Here is a 22,612-nt window from a genome sequence, read left to right as displayed (position 1 = left end):
TAGCGAAACGTGACATTGTGAGAGAGCTCTCCGCGCGCACGAGCCCGTTCTCTCCGTACCGGAGTATGTGCTGCCAAGTGTCAGTGTGCACATGCACACGTTTCCGAGGGGGCGCGCATGTGTTAGCAGTGAACCCCTCTACTGGCGCACGCTAGGTCCACTTACGCGATATATAACCCGAGACAGTTCATCACACACAGCAGTGACAACTTTTCTCTCTCACTTTCAGAGTGGAGCAGACATCATCAGCCAGACCACCCCGCCCCCCTCCCGCCTCTCTTTCTCCGCCCTCGCCTTCGTTTCAGAACCCAGAGGAGATGATGGCAGGGTGCCAGCGTCTCCAGACATGAGTTAGGTTGTGCACGCGCGCCCACATACACACACACACACGCACAAACACACACACACACACACACACGCACAAACACACACACACACACACACACACACACACACACACACACGGAAGTATAGCCATCACAATGATCTCTTGGTTCTCTTGGTAGCCAACTACAGCATATTGTGTATTTAGATGTACAATAATTAGCATGACTTAATCAGGTCATGCTGCTTGTATTTCTTCTCAGCCAAGTATATCTTCTAGGCCCTACATAGGCCTATATCTTGCGGATGATGAGACAACGAGCGGTAAGATTGAATCAATTCGTATATATTCGATGCAACAGTACTGATTTGCAACATGCTTTATTACAAAACATATATATAAACACGAGGAAAACTTTGTTCTTCACATCCGATAATCATCTTTTTGGTGGAGCCCCACAACTATGATCCACCGAGCTGCCACGGCTGCTCCCGGTCTTGATTAGTGTTATAAATCACCGGGTGACATTGGAACGCATTCTTGCGGCATTCCAGCCGGCCGCGAGTCGCCAAGTGTTGCTCCGACCCGACGGAAAGAGAGTGATCTGGCCGTGTTACATCACTTCCACAGAGGAGCTGGCACTGAAAACTCCCACATGATCCTTCCATAACAGCCGTGGCAGAGGGAGCGTGGGCGGCGCGGACCCTGTTGGACATTGATTTGGCGGATGGCTTGTTGACAACTTGGTTTTTTATTCAATTTGATTTATTCGAAATGAAGTTGGTAAGGGACTGGGTACAGTCCCACAGGCCAGTTCGTGATACCCAGAGGGTAGTGACTATCTTAATGAATGTGTTGCAAACGGAATACATAAAAAAAAGGATCCCGTCTCTCAAGAACAAATATATGGATTTATTCATGAATTCATTTATCTCTTTGATCTATTTATTTAGTTAATTTGTCTGTTTGTGAGTTACATGATTTATTCTTGTTCCGGGCGTGGATATTCTGATCCAGTTTTGTTCTCTCTGTTACAACGTTCCCCGGTGACATCCAAAAAGTGTCCAACTCAGTGAAGGTGTCCTTCCAGCAGAGGACCGATCCAGAGATCTGGTGTGGAGGCCCTGCTTGTGTTGCTGGGCTCCCGATCCGGTGCATCATGCAGCCCTTCCACTCTGTGCGTGAAGCCTGCTGCTGGAGCGCTTACATAAGCCAGCTAATGTACTGGTCACATGGCTCTGCCCCGCGGATGTGTGGAGGCATCCCACCAGCGCCGGGGGGCTGCCCTACAAACACACATGGACATGCTAAGAACATGTCTCAGACAAATCCATACACATGCACAGCCCGGGCATATGCAAATGCAACGTGCCCACATACCTGAACACACGTTCATACACACACACACATGCATGCACACATTTGGCACACACATGTGCACACACATACACATGTGCACACACACACACATGAGCATACGTATGCTCACGTGTGTGTGCATGGATGTGTGTGTGTGTACACACACATACACACATGCCCACACATAGATGCACACACACAGACACACTCACACTTACACACACTTATGCACAAACATGCGCACACACATGCACACACACACAGATGTGCACACACGCCCACACACACACACTCACACCCTCGGGCGCTTGCGTCTGGGTGCACTGCAGGGCCTCCCAGACAGACACGTTCCCCAGTGCATGTGACCTGTCTGTGGAACACAGCCCAGTGCATGTGACCTGTCTGTGGAACACAGCCCAGTGCATGTGACCTTTCCATGGAACACAGCCCAGTGCATGTGACCTGTCTGTGGAACAGGAACGGGTGCATGTGACCTGTCTGTAGAACAGGAACGCGTGCATGTGACCTGTCTGTGGAACAGGACCGGGTGCATGTGACCTGTCTGTGGAACAGGCCCGGGGGCATGTGGCCTGTCTGTGGAGCAGGACCGGGTGCATGTGACCTGTCTGTGGAACTGGACCGGGTGCATGTGACCTGTCTGTGGAACAGGGCTGGGTGCTCAGCTCTGAGTGGGCAGCATGTGAGCGAGCGGAGTCAGGAGTAGGAAGGAGCTCTGGAGAGAGAGAGGGCGTGTCTTCCTAGAACGTGCTAAAGCACCCGCCCCCTTAAAGTCACAGCACATGCTTCTAGGAATCAGGCCTGCACACCACTTCCCCTCTGCATCATCACGGCAACTCCTGCTTGCCATTGGTTCAACTTTGCCACACACAACAGGCACTTTTTCTTCCCTCCTTTAGTGTGTGTGTGTGTGTGTGTGTGTGTGTGTGTGTGTGTGTGTGCCAAATCTTAATGCAGTCACTTTTTTTTTCACAGTGTGCGGGGGCAGGGCTTAGCTCAAATGAAGCGGCATTTACAGTAACAGGATGATGCCATATTTGGAGGTCTGGGAAGGCGATGACGCTCAGAGTAAAAGGAGGTGAAAGATATTGACCCTGTTCAAACTTGCTGAAGTCTTGTCCTCTTATGTAAGAATTGGCTGGGGCAGTTAGAAGAGATTAAAGGGCACTTTGGATATTATATAAAAAGAGGACGAGAGGAGAACTGTACATGTGAGACACGTGCGCGGGCTGGGACTTCACGTTGTGGCTCACATGTCCAACGTAACGAGATGACCAATAAGGATCTGTGGCTGGGGAGAACTCTCATTCACTCCAACCCCAGGAAGTCACTTTAGAGGGGGAAAGAGCTCTGCATGGTTTTAAATGATATGTCCTCAAAGCTGGACGGGAAAACAACAACAACATTCCACCGGACGTCAGTGTAGAGCAGTGCTGCCCTGACTCACTCTTGTTATCCCCGTATGTTTACATTCTCCGGAGTGACAGACACTGGCTGTTCTTACGTGCCTTCCAGTACCTTCCATAAATGATTTAAATTGACGTTGCAAATCTAGTACAAACTCGACAGAATCACAGGCACACACACACACACACACACAAACACACACACACACACACACACACACACACACATTCTCCTCATTATCCTGGGGCCCAGAGAAGACTGTTGAAAACTAAGTTGACTCAAAAGTGCAAATCAATACTGTAATAAACAACCAATACAAAAATACACACACACACACACACACACACACAAACTCTCTCTCTCTCTCCCTCTCTCTCTCTCTCTTTCTCTCTCTCTCTCTCTCTCTCTAACACACACACACACACACATACAACCATACAAAAAGACACTAATTTCATGCTCATAGAGAAGTGCATTGTAGCACACCTGCTCTTGGAGGGCATGGTATCTATGTCTGAGTGTAACCTTGTGCAGGCTGGGAGCCAGTGGGTCATTTAAGGTTGCTGTGTTTATATGATCTCCTCCCACATCAACACGAGCTCATCTCTCCTAATGGAGTGAATACAAACAGTGGATTCAGCCCATCCAATGCTCAAATGGCCATTTGTTGATCTCTTACAAGGTCTTTCTACAGATCACAAAGGAATGAGTTGGATTCCTGCGATGGCTGCTCTGAGTCAGTCGGCCCGTCTGACTGTAGATCAGTTTGGTGCTCATGACTCTGCTGTCGGCCCAGATTTCACAATGCATTAATTCAATGAACTCGACATGTGGCATATGTGTAGGGTGAAGAAGATAGTATCTCTCGGTCCCGTCAGGACAACTCAAACGCTTTAATAAAAAAACAGTTGAGCGGAATGGAGGGTAAATCTTAACTGGGTTAATCACATAAGATGTACAGAACAGAAACCACAGCATTCCTCCTCAGCATGAGCCCAGCATTAAACCAGAACGTATTATAGCCTATATTTTATTGATATCTTTTAGGAAGTTAAACAAATTATAATTATTTCCCGGTTAAATAATGAAGCGCTTTGTCTAATATCGTTGGTGTTATGCAAGAATGTCATTGATAGAACAAAACGTAATGAAACCTTCTCAGGCCTTGATGTGATTTACTCATCCATGGTGACGGTTACTGCTGTGGTACAAAAGACAGGGGAATGAGGAAGTCCAGGCTGTAGTAGGATGTGCAGAGAGTCGTCAGCTGGACTCACATAGGATGTGGCTCTGGGAGGGGGGGTGTTGTTTGCGTCTTACCTCAGTTGACTTCATGGAAGAGGCTCAACAAGTTTGTTTCGGGGTGGCGCGATTGTCTCTCTCGATTGAACGACCATACCATTACGTCATCAATATGTTGAATGACTGACAAGTGGTCGTTATGGCTGCAATTTAGGACGCTTCAAAAGAAGCCTCTCTGAGTTTAAACTTTAGAGCCAGAAATATTTGCATTGCACCCCGTTGTTAAACTGCTCGTCAGCCCTGTACGTGTCAAACCCCGTTTTATTAGACAAATCCAATAAGAGTAGACCTGATGGAGGCGGGGATAAAAGGTTATGTTGTCGACCTGAGCAGCAGCGGAGCCATGTTTTTAATTCTGTTTGACTTGGCTCATTTTAATTGTCAACGGAGGGAGGGCGGGAGGGACGGAGAGGAGCGGAGGAGAGGCTGACGTTTTTTGAGTGGGTGTCTCCTAAACGCACGTGATCCCGTTCACAGCGAACAGGGTTCGTGACTCACTGCTGGCTCTAGGTATCGTCTGGGTCTCGCGCGTGTACACCAGACCCCTCGCGCCTCACGACCTCTCGTGCTGCCAGGCGCTGCGGACCCATGCGTCATACCTTTACAATACAGACTTAAACCGACCGAGAGTAATGGCGTGTTTCTGTTTGGTGATGCTATAATTTGATCCACCCTGTGGTATTAGGCGTTGCTTAACGGAACTTTGCCTTAAAACATTTCTAAAAAGCAACGTATATTTGTGATCCTTCTTTATATTGAATGAATTGTGTGCGTGCGCGTGTGTGTGTGTGTGTGTGTGTGTGTGTGTGTGTGTGTACACCATTTATAACGTAAAACATGAAACATGACATTTAGGACATGTACATTTTATAAAGACAAACTGTGTTTTACTGTTTTAATGGGCTCACTATCACCCATAACTGCGTCTTTACAAAAAAGACTGATTTTGGAATTACGCAGACCACACGCCATCATCCGGATGACTGAACAAAGAAAATGCCTTCACACTGACCGAAAACTGTCCTAAATCCATCCGTCGGAAAGAAACCGATCCGCGTGTCCACGTGTTTGTGCCATTTCCATCCCATTTAAATACGTAAGAATATCTCTCCTATCGGCCGACGCGGGTTCGAAACGCATGCTCTATTGGTCGGACCTCGGCCCGGAAAGCCAATGAGAAGCGCCGTCGCCTCTGCGCCCGCCCACCCCCCAGACACGTTGCTCTGGGAGAAGCAACACGCGCCGCCTCAATCGCAGTGCTGCTTCTCTCGCGCACGTAGCGCACATCAGCTGCTCCCCGTGCAGGCGCCCTGGATACAGCGCTGAACAAAGAGGCTGCTCTCTGCTCCATCCTGCTAAGGTGTGTACCTGGACCTAATGTTACATATCTGGCGCGTGGCGTTTGTCTTAAGCGCAGGTCGCAACAGTTTTTTTGTGAATGAATACTAGTGTTCTGAAGAAATCCATTTGTATTGATTTGATGTAAGGTGCGGTTTAGAAGCAGGAAGCCGGATTTGATGGTGTGGATTGTGATGGCATGCCATCAAACTGTACATCCGTTTATTAGACAGTACAGGATGTCCACACTGTCTGTTTTATATGTTGAGGATGTCACCTTTATGTTGACTTTTGAGTTGTAGAGATGGGGTTGGATTGTGTGGATAACCAGCACAACTTCTGAATATGGACATTGTAATGGAGTGATGTTTCATTGTATGCTACTCTAACCTTTGGTAAAAATAATCTAAAAAAATCAACGTGTTGATGATACTAAAACGAATAAGTTGATGTATTTCAATTTATCATCTTCATTTGGACTAGAAACTGCTTCTGGGATATGGGATAGTTGGCCCCGTTCACTGACGTTATGCTGGATAACGTAACGATAAATACTATGATCCAGAAGACTAGCAGAGACGTTACTTCATCTCTGAGGGGAAGACCACGTTCCTAGAATTAGGGAACGCACAGGCTACACTTTCATTTGTAAAGCAGAGGTGTGATCGGAATCTGAAATTTCCTCTGATATCACTTCATCACATCAGAATATACAAGGCGTTTAACCTTCTAAATTATACTATATTCGATATTGAAATCATATTAGTAGTGTGCTTGTGTGTGTGTCGTTTCCTCTTCTTTATATACTTACAATTCCCTTTAAACACTCGGAATTAAGGTTTGTGTGCATCTTTAAAAGGTGAAATTATTCACAAAATGTAAAAAAAAGATTTAGACCTACCTTTGGAAGGCTAAGTTGAAACACATTCAATAGCCTATTAAATGCATGTCTCTGTTATAATCCACAAACACAACAGGGACACACACCAGGCCATATATAATGTTGTTGTTTTTAGGGTTAAAACTTGCGATCCAATGCCCTTCCCTGTGTGATGTCAAGCCACGCCGGCATTTCTTAGACAAAGAACAGCGAGTGGTTCCATCGTCTTCTATTACTACTATAAACAGACTCCTTCTTTGCACTGCAAACACGTGTACCCAAGAAATTGGTAGGGCTACTAATAATTTCCTAAACTAATGTGTGATTTCATAATCAAGGGCTATTCAATCTGGAGCTAATGATTAATCATTATCTTAATTGAATTTTAGAACAATTCAAGGGATCCATTGTAGGAAAAAAATCCTCTGAATGATTCCTTGAATCGTGTCCTTAGCATGGGGTGACAGGTCAGTGGAGATGACGGTACAACTACCTGGCATATTTAAAACAAGGCGGGACAAGGAGGCAGCTAACTCAGCACACACATGCACGCCGTAATGTCGGACAGTCCATTACGTTCTAAATGGCAGGCAGACCTAAACACGCCCTTTCCCCTCATCGCTGTAGCATTTCGTCTGCAGACGATACATTAGGACAGTTCAGCGTTCCTCACTCAGGTAGCACAGCAGAATTCTTGAGATTGTATTGTGGAGCATGTTACCAGGGGCAACCCCAGAGGACTGCTGTTGTCGTGTGTGGAGGGGCGTCCTGAGTGTTTGCTTTCGACGACGGGCCCACAGTGTGTGTTCACCGGCTCCCCGGCCCTCCTCTGTTGTGGTTGGGAGGCCTGCAGGTCATTGGTTATCCCAACAATTGGGTTTCTCTGGCACCACCTGGTCCCGCAGCACGCTGTCCAGATGGTGCTCAGTGCTCTATAAGAGCAGGGTCACGCAGTAAAGACTGCTTTTCACAACCCAACTGTTTCCCGGACGGGGTTAGCTCTCTGCCAGCAGACCCGGTGCCTCGTAGACACAGCACAGAGCTGCTACTGCGGGTGTGTGGAGTGTTTATGGGATGTCAGTGTGGTGCTAACGGCCTGCTGTCCTGCCCAGCAGGTCAGTGATGGTCAGTGCTGCTTAGCACCTCCCTCCCGAGGATGTCTGCTACCGATTCGGAGAGCTCCATCGACTGGCTGGCCACTGACAACGAGGAGGACGAGGACAATGAGCCGGACGGCGCGGCGCGGAGGCCCCTGGTGGAGGCCCTCCACCAGGGCAGGCGGGGCGACGCGGTGAAGAGGGTCTGGAGCGCGGCCGGCGACGGTGGCGGCGACGCCAGGAGACCGGGTCAGACAACAGCGGGGGGAGAGGCGAGGATTGCCAGGAACCCGCTGAAGAGGCCCCACGGCCTAGTGGAGGGCCCGCCGCCGCAGGCCCTCTCCATCCAGGAGGGCCGGGAGCAGGTCTTCACCAGGAAGGTGAGCACCAGGCAGCGCTGGCTCTGAGTACGCCTGAGCGCTCGTTTTGTTTTCCACTGGAGCTCCAGGGCGGCAGCAGTTCAGGAGGTAGAGCGAGTTGACTGGTGACCGGAAGGTTGCCGGTTCGATCCCAGGCTCCTCCTATTGTCGAGGTGTCCCTGAGCAAGACGCCTCACCCTAACTGCTCCCGACGAACTGGCTGTAGCCCTGAGGGGTAGACTCCGCTGTCGGTGTGTGAATGTGTGAATGAATTGTTGTAAGTGGCTTTGGAAAAGCGTCAGCAAAATCCCCTAAATGTAAATGTAAATGCAAGCTCCACAACAGCGCTGGGAACAGCTGTGGTAGGACCACCTAAGCACCCCACCCTCTCCCTGCTTCTAGCTGTTGCACATGTAGGGATATTCCAGGAAAGAACACAGCCCTCCCACGTGACTTTATGGGTGACCTGAAGCGTGTTATGCAAGCTGCCTGATTGGGAAAGAGAAACAGAAACAGAACATTAACTACAAAGAAGGAACAGGTTTTTACTGCATATGTGCTCTGTTACAATAAATTCTTCCTTTTTTTTCGCAGTGTATGGCATTACAGTGCTACATTCATCCGTTATCGTCCATCCTGAATGGCCTTCGCTCGGGGAGATACAGAGAACGTAAGTCGGCGGTTGCATTTTTTTCTTCCTGTTCTCCTCATATGCCCTTTCACATCGGGTCTGGTGTAGGATTGAGATGCCGCCATTTTTGGATTGAAACCAGATCTCCCAAGCAGCTTTCTACTCTCCTTCTCTCTCGTTTTCCTCTCACTCTAGCTCTGTCTTTCTTACTGTCTTTCTTTCGGTCTCTCGTTCTTACTCTCTCTCTTTCTTACTATCCCCCTCTCTTCCTCTTTCTCCTTCTCTCTCCAAAACGAAAACAAAAGACTGGTATGTGGTGCACAATTCTTGGAGGAATAGCTTGAGAATTTGAGAGAGTGATGTCTAAAAACATGTACTCTATTGTTTGCACAAAGAATATCACGTAACCACAACTATTTGCCTTGTGTGAACTCTTGGTTTGTTTTATAAAGGAGACCATTTCTGGCGGTATGGGTGTTTTTATATTTCACAACAGGTCACAACGTTTCCAAATTAAATTCAGCACCTTTTTTAATTATTCAGTTATTTCACACAAATTGGCAGAGGAACCCATATCACATTAATCCTAACATCAATCATTTATGAAGCTCTAATTTTATCTGAGCCGGGACGCTGCAGCCAGACCACAGTGTACAGCGATTCACATGGCTGGTTAGGGCTAGCCACGCTGCATTCATGCTAGGCCCTGTAAGTACTGGGGTTGGGAAACCCGTCAAACCAAAGGCCTTGAATGACCCCCACACTTCCTGCCCATAGAGACAGACCATCTCCTCCCTCACTGCATGCACATTCACCAAACAGCCCATCTGCTGCGCAGCCTCAGCCCCTCTGCAGAGACAATGTGACTCACGACGGACCTCCCCGCTTCCTCTGTTTACAGGACTCAGCAGTTTCCAGGAGAGCGTCGCCATTGACAGGATCCAGAGGATCATGGGGGTGTTGCAGAATCCCTGCATGGGGTATGTCTCTTAATCGCTCTTTATCGCCCCTCCACCTTCATTAGGGAATTTGTTTGTTAAAGTTCACTGTATTTATATACTATTAAATACTATAATATGGTCTGAGGTAGATACACATTTTATTGGTGTATTTACTAACCCTAACCCTAAAAAATGCAGATTGAATTTATAGTTGCAAAACTGTATTCTTCAAAGTCATCCCTTAGCGTGGCCCAGGGTAATGTTCAGGTCAAAGCTCTGTTATAACTGCTAGACAGTGTGCAGTCTTCATGCTCTGTTACAGCTGCTATATATGGTGCAGTGTGCAGTCTACATGCTCTGTTACAGCTGCTAGACATGGTGCAGTGTGCAGTCTACATGCTCTGTTACAGCTGCTATACATGGTGTAGTGTGCAGGGTCTAAATGCTATGTAACAGCTGCTTGACAGTGTGCAGTCTACATGCTCTGTTACAGCTGCTAGACATGGTGCAGTGTGCAGTCTTCATGCTCTGTTACAGCTGATATACATGGTGCAGTGTGCAGTCTTCATGCTCTGTTACAGCTGCTATACATGGTGCAGTGTGCAGGGTCTAAATGGGTTGGAAGTTTATCCAAGACACATGGCTCAAAGCGTGGTGCGGAGGGCCAGGCCACCGCCCCCCCTTACCCTACGTACTGCCCAGTCCACTTACTCACTCTATGCTTGTTAAAGATAATACCATCAACCTTAACACTTGCAGCAGCTCACTTGTACTTGATTAATTAGCTGTCTTTTGGCCAGTCCGGGTAATGAGCTTACCCCTTCAGAGACTCAGCCTGGTCCCGGCCATGTTCAATTACCCAATTCAATTTAAGGTTTTTATAGTCATCGTTAAAATGCAGAGCATTCGGCACTGAAATGCCCTCTATGGCACCTTTTTACATTGAAAGAAAAGGCAGAGGGAGGTCCTGATCACATGACGTGCATAATCCCCATCAGCCATCTGGTTTGGAAGGAGGGGGGGTGCTGGTCTGCCCACCTCTTAAGGATGCGGGGTCGTTTGTGTCTTCTGTCGCTTTATTATTATGTTTAGAGGTAGGGAGGGTTGTCGAGGCCCAGTATGTATACATGTGCACATTTGTATGTGTGTGTATATACACACATGCTAACTGTTGAACCCTTTTTTTGTGTGTTTTTCAGTGAGAAGTACGTCAACATCATTCTTAAAATGGAGGACATGCTAAAGAGTTGGTTTCCCAATGTAAAGCCCCAAGACCAACCAACAGGCGCTCAGACGGAGCATGAAGCTACCCCTAAGAAACTCAAGGTAACATATTCAACATGTACAGTTATGTGAGTAAGCAGGTAAAGGATTACAGGATCTGTATTGTTCTTAAATAAACTAAAATCAATCAAAATCAATCTTGTGCTTTAATCACATAACGAGGAGGAACGAGACTGGGGAAGGACTGGGGAGGACTACAACGTAATACTATACATTTAACTCAATATTAAATAAATAAACCTGGCTATGTATTGAATGAATTATTGCTATGAATTAAATGCTGAAATAAATAATTGGGCAATTAATTTCATAAATATAGTCAACATTTTGGGAACAGTGCTTTAAACTTTTCAGTGAAAAATGACTGCACCATTCATTAGAGAGCTGTCAATAGATCTGGAAGCTTTTATACAAATATACATCACAGACCTCACAGATGGACAGTAGGCTAGACATTGTATACTACTCATGCACTACTCATACTGGTATGAGTAGTACGCACCTTGCCGGGAAAACTCTGCTGTATATCCAGTTATTCAGTACTGTTCTGGTGCTGTTGCTTCGGTCTGATCTGTGGGATAACCACACCCAATTCAATTGAATTTAACAGTTAGGGACAATATTCAATACAGACTTATATATAGAAATCTCATAGGATTACAGTATTCATGTTCACTGAGAACAAAAACAGCAGAGAAAAGGTCATCTTAAGAGGTGATCTGTTGAGCATTTGATTCCTCTGCCTTAAGTCAGTAAGGATTCCCTCCCCTCTGTAATCCATGTGTTGTCACCACCCCTAGTAGCCTTCTGTCCTGAGTCAACCGAACCGTCAGTAAACAAACCATGTTGTTGTTTTGGTGTCGGGCGTTAAACACACGTTTCTGTTCTCCCTGTAGCTCTCCTCCCCTGTGAGCACGGACCTGACCAGCGCCCCGTCCCTAGCCAGTGCCGGCGCTCCCGGCGTTCCCGCGGCACACAGCCCCACGGCCCTGCAAGTCCCGGACCACAGACCGCCCGGGGCCAAGTCGGCCGGCAGCAGACCGACGTGGCTCGACGCCTCCCCCGTCTGCTCGCCCAGCACGGGACAACCCCCACCGCCTCCGCCGGCGCTGCCCCCGACCCCTCCTCAGCAAGCGCCGCCGCCCCAGGCCCTGGACGGCCCCGGGCCCCAGCCTCCGGCCCCCAGAGACCAAGCGCTAACGCAGGACAGCGCTGTGTCCTCCAGCACGGACCGCTACGCGAAAACAGACGCTGCCGCTCCCCTGAAACCGCCCCCGCTGGGCAAAAAGATCAACGCGCCCTGTCTGGAGAGGCTCCTCAAGTCCACTGAGAGCATCATCAGCCACAAGGCGTCGGGGCGCGTCGTGGGCGACAGTTAGTCCTACCCCAGGAAGGTGGGTACGCCTAGCCTAGCCTTGCATGCCCTACTGGGAGCCGGACAGCTCACTTAGTCCATTCCAGCCTTCAAGGGAAGAGAGAGGGTTCACAGAGCACACCGTGGACCGTGTTTGAAGAGCATGAGCAGCGTGTTGAGTGAACTGTGTCCTCTACACGGGAACGCGCCCTCCCTCAACCGACGCCGCTTCAGTTTAGATCCGTTGGGTGAACTCTTTTTTTATTTTGTTTGCACTGTAAGAACTGTGTGTGTGTGTGTGTGTGTGTGTGTGTGTGTGTGTGTGTGTGTGTGTGTGTGTGTGTGTGTGTGTGTGTGTGTGTGTGTGTGAGAGGGAGGAGGATGAAAATGTAATGACTGAGATCCACAGCTTTGCTTTGTCAGCAATTGTAGAATTGTTGTATTTCCGAGCTCGTAGATGCAATAATATCCCTTCAAAATGTCTGCCACCATGCTCGTAAAAAGGGAATCTGGTTAAAAAGTAGGGCCCGACCGATTCATCGGCCTGCCGATTTAATCGGCCGATTATAGCCTTTTTGAAAATAATCAACATCTGCCAAAAGACGCCGATTACAACCGATTTTTTTTTTTTTTTTGAAATGTTATTGCGCTTAGTATCCAGCAGCGTGCGCTCCTACTCCATTCTACTTAAGAAAGGCTCTCAGTCTCACCCACGCACTTATTTTTGGACACAACACCCGAGCGCATGTAGCTTGAATGTGCTGAGCTCATTGGATAAACCAAGCAGAGTTTCCCCCCACGGTAAGTTTATAACTAGTTTGTGTAATGAACAATTGGTCCTTTTAAACGTGTAGGTCATGCTTAAAAAAAGGAAAAGTACACCTAACCCCCCACTACCCTTCAAATACAGTAAAGCTAACCTAGCCTTGCTAACTAGCAACTTTAGCCGGAGTAAAAAAGAGGAGATTGAATTTTACCGTACAACATGAAAACACGCTCGCTCAGGCAGCTGCGCGCTCACCTCACCAATGTACACAAGACGCGTTGTTTGAGCATGTTGTGCCAGACCATACTGCTCAGTGCGCACGTGTTAGTCACTGCTCACGAGCGCAGCACATTGGGAGGTACAGATGTCAGATAAGACTCATAGCAAGGTTTGGGACTACTTCACCAAGGGGCCTACTGGTGAAGCAGTTTGTAATGCTTTTTTAAATTTTTTTTTATAATCGGCCGATTAAATCGTTATCGTAATTTTTCTCTGAAAATAATCGGCATCGGCACTCAAAAATCAATATCGGTCGGGCCCTATTAAAAAGTAACGAGAGGGAACCTTTAAGTTCTATAGAAACGTAACTGTTCTCAATTCAAGTCTCTCTCTCCCCTCTCTCTATCACTCTCTCTCCCTCTCTCTCTATCACTCTCTCTATCACTCTCACTATCTCACTCTCATGTCTCCACTCCTGTTTTTTTTTTTTCTTTATGTGACTGTTGACATGTGACATTTGTATACTTAGAATCAAAGTTGTTCTTGTACAACTGTTCTACCTCAACGGGGAACCAAATCTATGTTGGTGGGTAGGACTGTAAACACTACATTCTACTGGACCAGACCCCCCCACGCACCGCCCCCTTGCTAGATCTGCAGTGACCATCCAGGCCGTTGAGGGGGTGAGGTCTAGATGGCGCGTTTCTTCAGCTCGTTCCAACGGCAGATGCTCTCTCTCTCTTCTCTCGCTCTCTCCGTGGGGATACTCGTTTGACCTCACTGGTGCCATTGTTAAGAATGTGAACTATAGTTCTCTCTCTCTCTCTCTCTCTCTCTCTCTCTGTCTCTCTCTCTCTCTCTCTCTCTCTCTCTCTCTCTCTCTCCCCAGTAGAAGGTAAAACGTGCCTGTAAAGTCGAGCTGTGCCTGCAAGCTGGTTTAACATGGAAACAGAAAATAACAAAATGACGAAAACAACATTCAAAACACCGGATTCTCTTGATGGATGTCTTTAACTCCTGCCATTTCCAATCTCATTTAAATTATTCAAGCCTTGCCAACCACTACATGTGGGGAAGATGGATGCTCATTTCATAGCCACAGAACTGGATAGTGTGTGTTAGACCAGCACAGAGTGACAAGCTTTTTCTCTGTATAAATGTTTCTAAAAGATGGTTGATTTACCCTGAAAAGTGGCCTTGATCGTGTGATATTTTATACTTTCGAAATAAATGTGGTTATATTTGTTTGGTGCAAAATTACTTACGGTTTTCTGTCTGTTTTTGCAATAACTTTGGCACACAAACTGAATGACCACACATCCGTTCAAACACAGGGCGTTGTTCACCTGCTGATTCACTTTGTTCAACTGAACATAATGCCACATCTTTATTAGCATTGTAAGTAATGCATGCAAATATATCTGTCAGCGGATTTGAAAACTAAAACCTTCACAGAAGGCATCTTGTACATCTCTTGTACGAGATCTAACAGCTCCTCTGTTAACCCCAGAAAGAGGACCGCTCCACAGTGGCTCGCAACAGTGGCTCTCAACAGCAGATCACTTAAAGGTTACTACTCCATCGTCCATGATCACATGGCCGGCTTTAGAAGAGAAAACCACTCTTCAATGGCACATCCGTTACATGTTTCTCTAGTAGTGCATGCATGGTGGATTTCGGTCTCCATGCCTACTTATGTACCTGACTGATTCTCCATGGAGTTTGCATGAAAGTGCATGGATGCACTTTCTGGTTATTACAGAGCCAAGTTTGAGGCATACAGGAGATTCTAGTCTAGAAAGTGCCACGTGTCTATGACCCTAGATATGACTGATACATTGATGTTAGAAGTATGACATGCAAATAAATTTAAATCTGGCAACTATCAAGCATACAGCACTGATTCAAAAGAGAATACTGCCATCTATAGGTGACCACGCTCCTACCCGGGATACACAAAATGATTAAGTAATTAGAAAACAATAATAATCAATTTCACCCATTAATTGTATCAATCTGTGAGAGTAAATGTTTCTTAGAGAGTTTGTTTTAGGTGAAATCATATTATCTTATAACTTTCAGAAATAATCCGTATTGGGTGTATTGGCCGTAGCCCACGTGGGCTACAGTTTTTTTTTTGTTAGGCTGCAGTTTGGGACTTAATTTACACTTTAATGAGTTGACTATTGAAGTAAGTACATTTCTTCAATGCTTTATTTAGACCACATATTATTCAAGCTTACATCAGTACGATTGGACCACATATATGTAGGGCTAACACCAGTTCTTAATAGCTTCTTCTCCTATACACAGAGTGGGCAACACTGCACCATATACAGTCTTATGGGTTTGAGATAAGTCAGACCTTACAAACATGGCCTCTTTGCCATTTCGCCCAGGCCAAGGGCGACTGAAGATTTACCTGGGTAAATAAGAACCTGTAGGCGTGGCTTATTTACCATTCCGCCCAATTCAAATATAAACTGAATTCTAACCTTTTCAGAGATGCTTCATGAACCACCTCCAGACTGCCAGCTCATTTATTTTATTTCTCTGAATCAATCACGTGTTGAACATTTAACACTGAGTCATGCCTAGCCCGAAACAACGATACCACAGAAGATTCAAATTATGTTTCATCACTATTGCTTCAGAATTGCCCCAACACCTCAGTCATATTTATGCCGTCCACTTTCCAGAACAGAGGAATAGTCTTTCAGCCATGGCATTACATTACAATGACCTGCCTCCTTTCACAACAATCCATTTCCTGTGGGGAAATGTCCTGCCACTCCCAGCTGCTAACTGCACTTAGCCGTGGAGGTCTGATGAAAGCTCTGTGGGCCTGCATCGAATTGTATCTGGCCTTTTGTAGAACAGAACTGGCCAGTGGGATGTGAACGCAGGCGATGAAGCACTTATTTAAAAGATTTTTTATGTAACCCAATTCGTATGGTGTTCTTCAGACCCTGTAACAAAAAAGATGGTCCATTCTACTGCAAAGCCGTTGTCCTTCAAGACACATCCAACTATAAAGCATTACCACATGGAAGATTATGGCTCTTATCATGCAATGAAAGCACACCTGATTACCATCTGTGAATTGCAGATGGTATTATTATTGTCAAATACATAATAATGTTAAATTAAAGTGCAGGTGTAGGAGCAGACACAATGTGCACAAATTCATGCATGCACATTTTCCCCTTTCTTTATTGGAACGTCAACTACATTGGGAAATGAAAAATATCTTCCCCTTAAGATAAGAGAGTTGAACTCCTATCTCAGACAACAGGTAGAGCAGAAAAAGGCCTCAGGACCAAGTGGGGCCGAAAAGGCCTGTTCCATTTCCATTTGAGAAGGTTAATGGTTGTTCATTGGAGCTTATGCCTCTCACAAAGGCCCGATGTCTGGGCTCTTTATGTGGAGAAGAATACGAAGATGAATCACTCCTGGAAGACCAAGAGTGGGAGTTGGTAGCAGTCAAAACAATGACGGTGGTGATTGTATAGAGGAGGGAGAGGGGGGGTACCACATCTACGGTGAAAGGGAGGACGCAGGAATAACAAATAGAGCCTCATTCTCTCTAACTCCACTTTCACTGGAAATTGTCCTTGATTTGATCCCCAGCTGAGCCTGAAGTGACAAGGGCTGAATAAGAAACAGGCTGGCATTGAGAGAGAGAGAGAGAGAGAGAGGGGAGAGATGTCTGAATAACTGAAAGGTTCCCTTGCGATATTTTTAAACTGCTTTCTTATTTTCTGCAGACATGGCAGTTATTTTTAAGGATATTATTGGGTTAACAAGCTAAGTAATAAAACAACTGTATTATTGCTGACAAAGCAAAGTTTTGGATCTGAAGATAGATAAATAGAAAGAAATATAGATAAAAAGGGTGGTGGCAGAAGGGACAATATAGCTGAATGGTTTTAGGAGGATCAGTTTCCTATCATCTAGACAATAAGGCTCTTGGTTTCCTTTTTGCTCCCACAAAGATCTGCTTATTATGTGGTTGAGAATTCAACCGTTTATTCATATATTCCCCATCATACAGAGAGATATTACCCTCATTAGTCAGAAGGGGGTGTGATGGTGTAATTGACGATCCTGGGGAACCAAAAATAGCCGCTGTCCAATTACCTGGCAAGTCATGTTCTGAAATCATCCCCGTTCACAGCAGGTGAACTCTTCAGAGCAGTAGATAAGCCTCCATGTTACCAAAGAACTGTGCTTCCATACAAAATACAGACAATTTCCCTTCTGGAAGATGTGTTGAGATATATGTGTTCAGAGCTGGAGCTTTCATGGAAGACTAGGCCAAGACCATTCATCATCGGTATGAGGCGATTCCAGTAGATTTGTACGTTTTCTGAAAAAGTTCCAGGGTAATATGGCGCATTCAATATCTGCTCCCCGGTCTGGCGGTATTTATTATACAATATCAAATAGGTTATCCTGAACACTCTGAGGCAGGAGATCGCTGTTCAAAGTGCATTTGGTTCCATTTTGATTTAGAATAGTTCTGCACACGTTGGAGCTCAATATGCCTGGAAATTGTGAGTGGATCATTCCTGATAAGGCCTTGAATACTGTATGAAAAATAATAAAACCTGGGTGTACAATGTTCTGTGTTAAATGTACTGGTGAACCACGTACAGGTTCACCAGTGAGCGAAGCGCACGGATTGTGCGCTTCGCTCACAATAGAAATGTCCAGTGTTGGGAGTAACGCGTTACAAAAGTAATGTGATTACTGTAATGTATTACTTTTTGCTGTAACGCGGTAATGTAAGGCATTACAAAAAAAATATAGTAATACTTTACTCGGTACAAATCTCAGTAACGCGCGTTACAATGCATTTTAAACCCGAAATTAACTGGTGTGTTGTTTTTATACAAATTCGCCGCGAGATTCTCAGAGGAGAAAATACCCGCGCAAATGTTTACTTCGTCTTACTGCTAGAGGAGAAGATGACAGCAGCAGCAGCAGAGTCGGACTCTACATTTGCAAGATGGGCATACGCTCATTATTTTCAATTCGTCAGAGACAAGGATATGAAGAACCTTATAGTTAAGTGCACTTTGTGTGTGAAACCAAAAGATCTCTCGACCTCACGAAATAGCACAAGTAATCTAACGAAACATCTAGCGCGGTGCCACGCCAACATCAAGCTAGTAACCAAAAAAAGAAAGGAAACGGAGGATGAGAGTGGAGAAAAAACTGCTAAACAGCAAAAACTAACATTCTCCCATTCTGCGATGCTTGAACCTCGAGAAGTGAGGAGACTCGTGGCAGAGTATGTTGTCGAAGATATGCTGCCACTTTCAACAGTGGAGTCACCTTCTTTTAGAAACATTGTGAGCAAGATCCCTGTCCAGGCAAGCAACGACAAGGTAAGCTTCTATTATCAATGCCTTAGCAGATTAGTGCAACTGGGCTATAGACTCAGTCCACACGGTACACGTTAGCTTTTATTAGGCCTACTGCCATTCCGACAGTCTTCCAATCAGTGGCGCCAACTTCAGGTCAACATTCGGGGATCGTAAATATTTCGTTCAAATGTGTTCAACCAAAAAGTATCCATTTCAGTATTATTTATTTGATTAATTCCAAATTCTGGTTTCGACGATGTGAAATAACCCATGTGTTACGAGTGGCGGGGCATGCACTTATTTCACATGCCCTGCTGGGGATGTATAAATAAATTTTCTATGAAACTTAAAACTGGACCATTTATTCGTTAGAGTTGGATTTAAACTCAATGCAGGACCACCCTAGCTCAGTCATTATGCCAACCACATCACCTCCTGCTGTGTAATGAGCTGCATTGAACACAAGAAGATCTATTGAGAACACCAAATCCATATTTCCTGTTATTTTGGTGAAAGTAATGCAAAAGTAATGTGAAAGTAGTGTAATGCCTTACAATTCAAAGACAGTAATATTGTAATGTAACTAATTACTTTGAAATGACAGTAACAAGTAATAAATAATGCATTACGCTTTTGAAGTAACTTGCCCAACACTGGAAATGTCACAGGTCATAACACAAGATGAAGTAAAAATCTCCAACATATGCATGGATTAACATAATAGCTATCCAATAATATGAATTAAAGAAAAATTGTTGAACAATTTCATTCAACGATACTTTCAACGAACGTTTCATAAGTATTTAGAATAAGTAGTCACAATAACAAGGCACAACAACATGTAGGAGTTTGGTTGTATTGGTTGTATTCAGAGCCGCTTAAAGCTGTAGGTTGATTCCTGCGAGACCCATTATGAGAGGAAAGCATCCGAAGTGTTCTATGAGCAGCCTGGCCGCTGGCTCTCATTACCTCCAGACTGCTGCGGCAGTGGACCAATGCCCCGGGGCTTCCCTTCCCTAAACAGGCAAACTGCCTAGCTCAGAGCAGCTCTCACATACTGAGCTGGGCCTTATGGAAATAGATATCACAATATCATACATCCAAAAATATTTTTTTCATTAGGATACAATAACAATGTGAAGAAGTTTATGCAAAGCAAGGTCCTTACATTGTATGGTGAAATGGTGTATACACAGTATATATATAAAAACATAAAACTGTTTCAAGGCTTGGTTGTTATACAACTAATTTGGCACTGGGATGTTCTCTCATTGTAATAAATCTATTCTACAAAACAAATTATTGCGATGAATCAACAACCGTGCATTTCATTGTAATGACTATCACTACATGAGTAATTTATAAAGAAACTCTTTCGGGGGTCTAATTGTATGCAAGGCGCAGAAGAAGAACAGGGGGTGGTTTGGTGAGGTGGGGTGGGTGGGCCGAGAGAGCGTGGGAGAGCTGGGCTCATGGCAGGGGCTACAGAGGTAGTGAGGATGTGACAGATTAAGAACACGGGGACCTAAATATGACCGGGCTTCATTAAAGTCTCCATGCAAGAATAGGAGAGGCTACGCGGCTGCAGGTATGAATAATGCAGGCAGCTCAATTCAACAGGGATCATGGAGCTAATGCAAGCCCTAATGATCACACACACAAAGGTGTGTGTGTGCATGTGTGTATGTGTCTGGCCCTAAAGGCTGCTCCCCTGAGCTTTACCATTGTTTGCAGCCTTATGGAGGTCTCATGCACACATGCACGGGCCCAAAGACACGTGCAACAAAGACTATGCATGTACATGCACGGTCTCTCACAGACACAGACACACACCGTGGTCTGACCACAGTGGTCCTTGTAGTTGTAGCTGGGGTCACTTGGCTAAGGCAGTTGGCTAAGTGACTGTTGACTGCAGTGACATATATTACTTGATGGACTTGATAGACTTATCCAAATGTTTTGATAAACATATTAAGTGAACAAACATATAAATATAAATATTTATTTAGCTCTTTACAAGAGGTGTTTAACATGGTCTGCATAAACATGTTAGTGTTTCTACACGTCATATATAGACGAATGTGTTCCATGATCCACTAGAGGGCGCCATGTTTACGACTAAAGCTAGTCAAACCGTCTGCGCTAAGAGTGCTGAGCGGATTTCACACTTTTCATAATGGCATATTTTGTACAGCATGAATTTTGAAACACACACACGCACACACACGCACGTACGCACACACACACACACACACACACACACACACACACACACACACACACACACACACACACACACACACACACACACACAAACCAAGACTTCAGCCTCTCAGTACTTTCTGTGTGTGATCGTTAAGGCATGTGACAGCTGTGTTGTCAGTGATTGACTACTAGTTAGTTATTGTCCAACGACGGAGCAGCCTGATCTGTTCCCGCAGAGGAGGGCCTTAATGTGGACCCGTCGGTTCTTTACTTTTTTAGATAATGACACGTCGCTTCGGATACATGCCTTGTTGGTCCATGGGACGTTGTGTCATCAATAAACATCCCATCTTTAAGCCCCTGGAATGAGCACTGATCCGTCGGATAGCGAAGGGCTTTGAACAGTGGATACATGATCTGCGATCTGATAACTTACTGTAACTGTAACAGATGACTGCAACGGCTGTCCATTTCACACACATAGCGCACGGAGATAGACGCAGATCAAGTTGCAGTGATGCACGGCCAAAATATTTTCTCATTGTCAAGTTGGCAAGAAAGTGAGTCATTCACGGATAAGCGTTTGTGTGTATTCCCTCTTATCTTTTCATCCGAAAGTAAATCAATCATCTACAGAATAATCTTCTCAATCGGAGTCATACATTGGTAGCCTAAGTGTACACCTGGCATTCATTATTTGATTAGCAGCCAACTCTGTGGGAATCAAGGCCTACATAAGGCCTACGTTATAAAAGCCTAATTTCAAGGTAATGCAGTAGAAAATTTCAAAACTGAAACTATTGAAAAGCAGTTGGGATTTGTGAATGCATTATAAATAATAGTTAATGGTATGATTGGGGAAAAAAAGTAACATTGGTTTGACATGGAGACGGGATTTAACTCTAAAGCTTTTGTATTAAGAACTCTTAAATCTAATGAATATTCAAAAATAGACATCCCTAGTAACACAGAACGTATAGATAACGTTAGGCTATGGTTATCTAAAGGTAAGTAAGAACCAAACCAAGAACCAGAACGTTCCCTCAGGGTTATGTGAAAACCTAACCTAACCTAACGTTGAGGCAACCACAGAACCAAAATGTTCCCATGTGGTTGCACTGTAAGCTCCACACAACGTTCCATTTTGGTGTTTTTTGGTAGTTCTGAGGTTTGTGAAAGGATTGTTTTTATACCAGCTCCATTAAGATTTTAAGGTAGCATAGGTTTGCAGTCACTTGATTAGATTTGGCCTCTCTGAGATGCTGCAAACAGTGAGAAATATACTTTTATATAATACATAAATATATAAAAAAAATAGTTTAGTTAAAGTTTAGTTGAATCTGAAAGTAGATAAACAACCTTTGCTGTTGATATTGATGAAGCACATATTCACTTATGATAACTACTTTTTCACTTATGATAAGTTAAAAAGGTTTCATTTTACGTCATGTTTTTTATTGATTTTGTATATATCATATCAATACAAAACATGACGAGACCTTTAATAAAGAATGAGTGTTTCTAAGCAGTGTTCATAAAGATGTACAATATAATGTATAACCCAATTCATTCCTTCTAGCCCTGACGCTATGTGTGGGAAATGTCCTACTTTGTCTTCCTGCCAGTGATGCTGTTAGTTCAGGTCAAGTTCCCTCTTCAAACGCTGCCAATTTAACCAAGGAAATCAGTCTCCAACCCAATCTCATGGAATAAACCTCAAAAGCAATGAACAATGCATCAATGCATCATTCTATA

The 22,612-nt window shown here is 45.0% G+C and overlaps 1 protein-coding gene across 2 annotated transcripts; it reads left to right on the top strand.

Moving 5' to 3' along the window:
- Nucleotides 1–513: 513 nt before the first annotated feature.
- Nucleotides 514–12,698, top strand: ciartb (circadian associated repressor of transcription b). Of its 2 annotated transcripts, none has more exons than XM_079743147.1 (6): nt 514–648; nt 7,745–8,106; nt 8,680–8,755; nt 9,618–9,696; nt 10,857–10,983; nt 11,838–12,698. In XM_079743147.1, the coding sequence occupies exons 2-6, from the start codon at nt 7,786–7,788 to the stop codon at nt 12,318–12,320; spliced, it is 1,086 nt and encodes a 361-aa protein (XP_079599273.1). In that variant the 5' UTR covers nt 514–648; nt 7,745–7,785; the 3' UTR covers nt 12,321–12,698. The 2 variants fall into 2 exon arrangements, with proteins under 2 accessions (XP_079599273.1, XP_079599272.1); XM_079743146.1 differs by lacking the exon at nt 514–648 and adding an exon at nt 5,653–5,771.
- The last annotated feature ends 9,914 nt before the right edge of the window (nt 12,699–22,612 follow it).

This window comes from Pollachius pollachius, assembly GCF_949987615.1.
Source record: "Pollachius pollachius genome assembly, chromosome: 9".
NCBI lineage: Eukaryota > Metazoa > Chordata > Actinopteri > Gadiformes > Gadidae > Pollachius > Pollachius pollachius.
The sequence above is the reverse complement of the archived record's forward strand: the minus strand, read 5'-3'. Positions and strand labels throughout refer to the sequence as shown.

What these genes read in the sequence shown, in the direction of transcription:
- ciartb (XM_079743147.1), top strand. Translation starts at nt 7,786, where the DNA reads ATGTCTGCTACCGATTCGGAGAGCTCCATCGACTGGCTGGCCACTGAC. An exon ending in CTCGGGGAGATACAGAGAAC is followed by an intron (nt 8,756 to 9,617) that starts GTAAGTCGGCGG and finishes CTCTGTTTACAG; the next exon opens with GACTCAGCAGTTTCCAGGAG. An exon ending in CTACCCCTAAGAAACTCAAG is followed by an intron (nt 10,984 to 11,837) that starts GTAACATATTCA and finishes TTCTCCCTGTAG; the next exon opens with CTCTCCTCCCCTGTGAGCAC.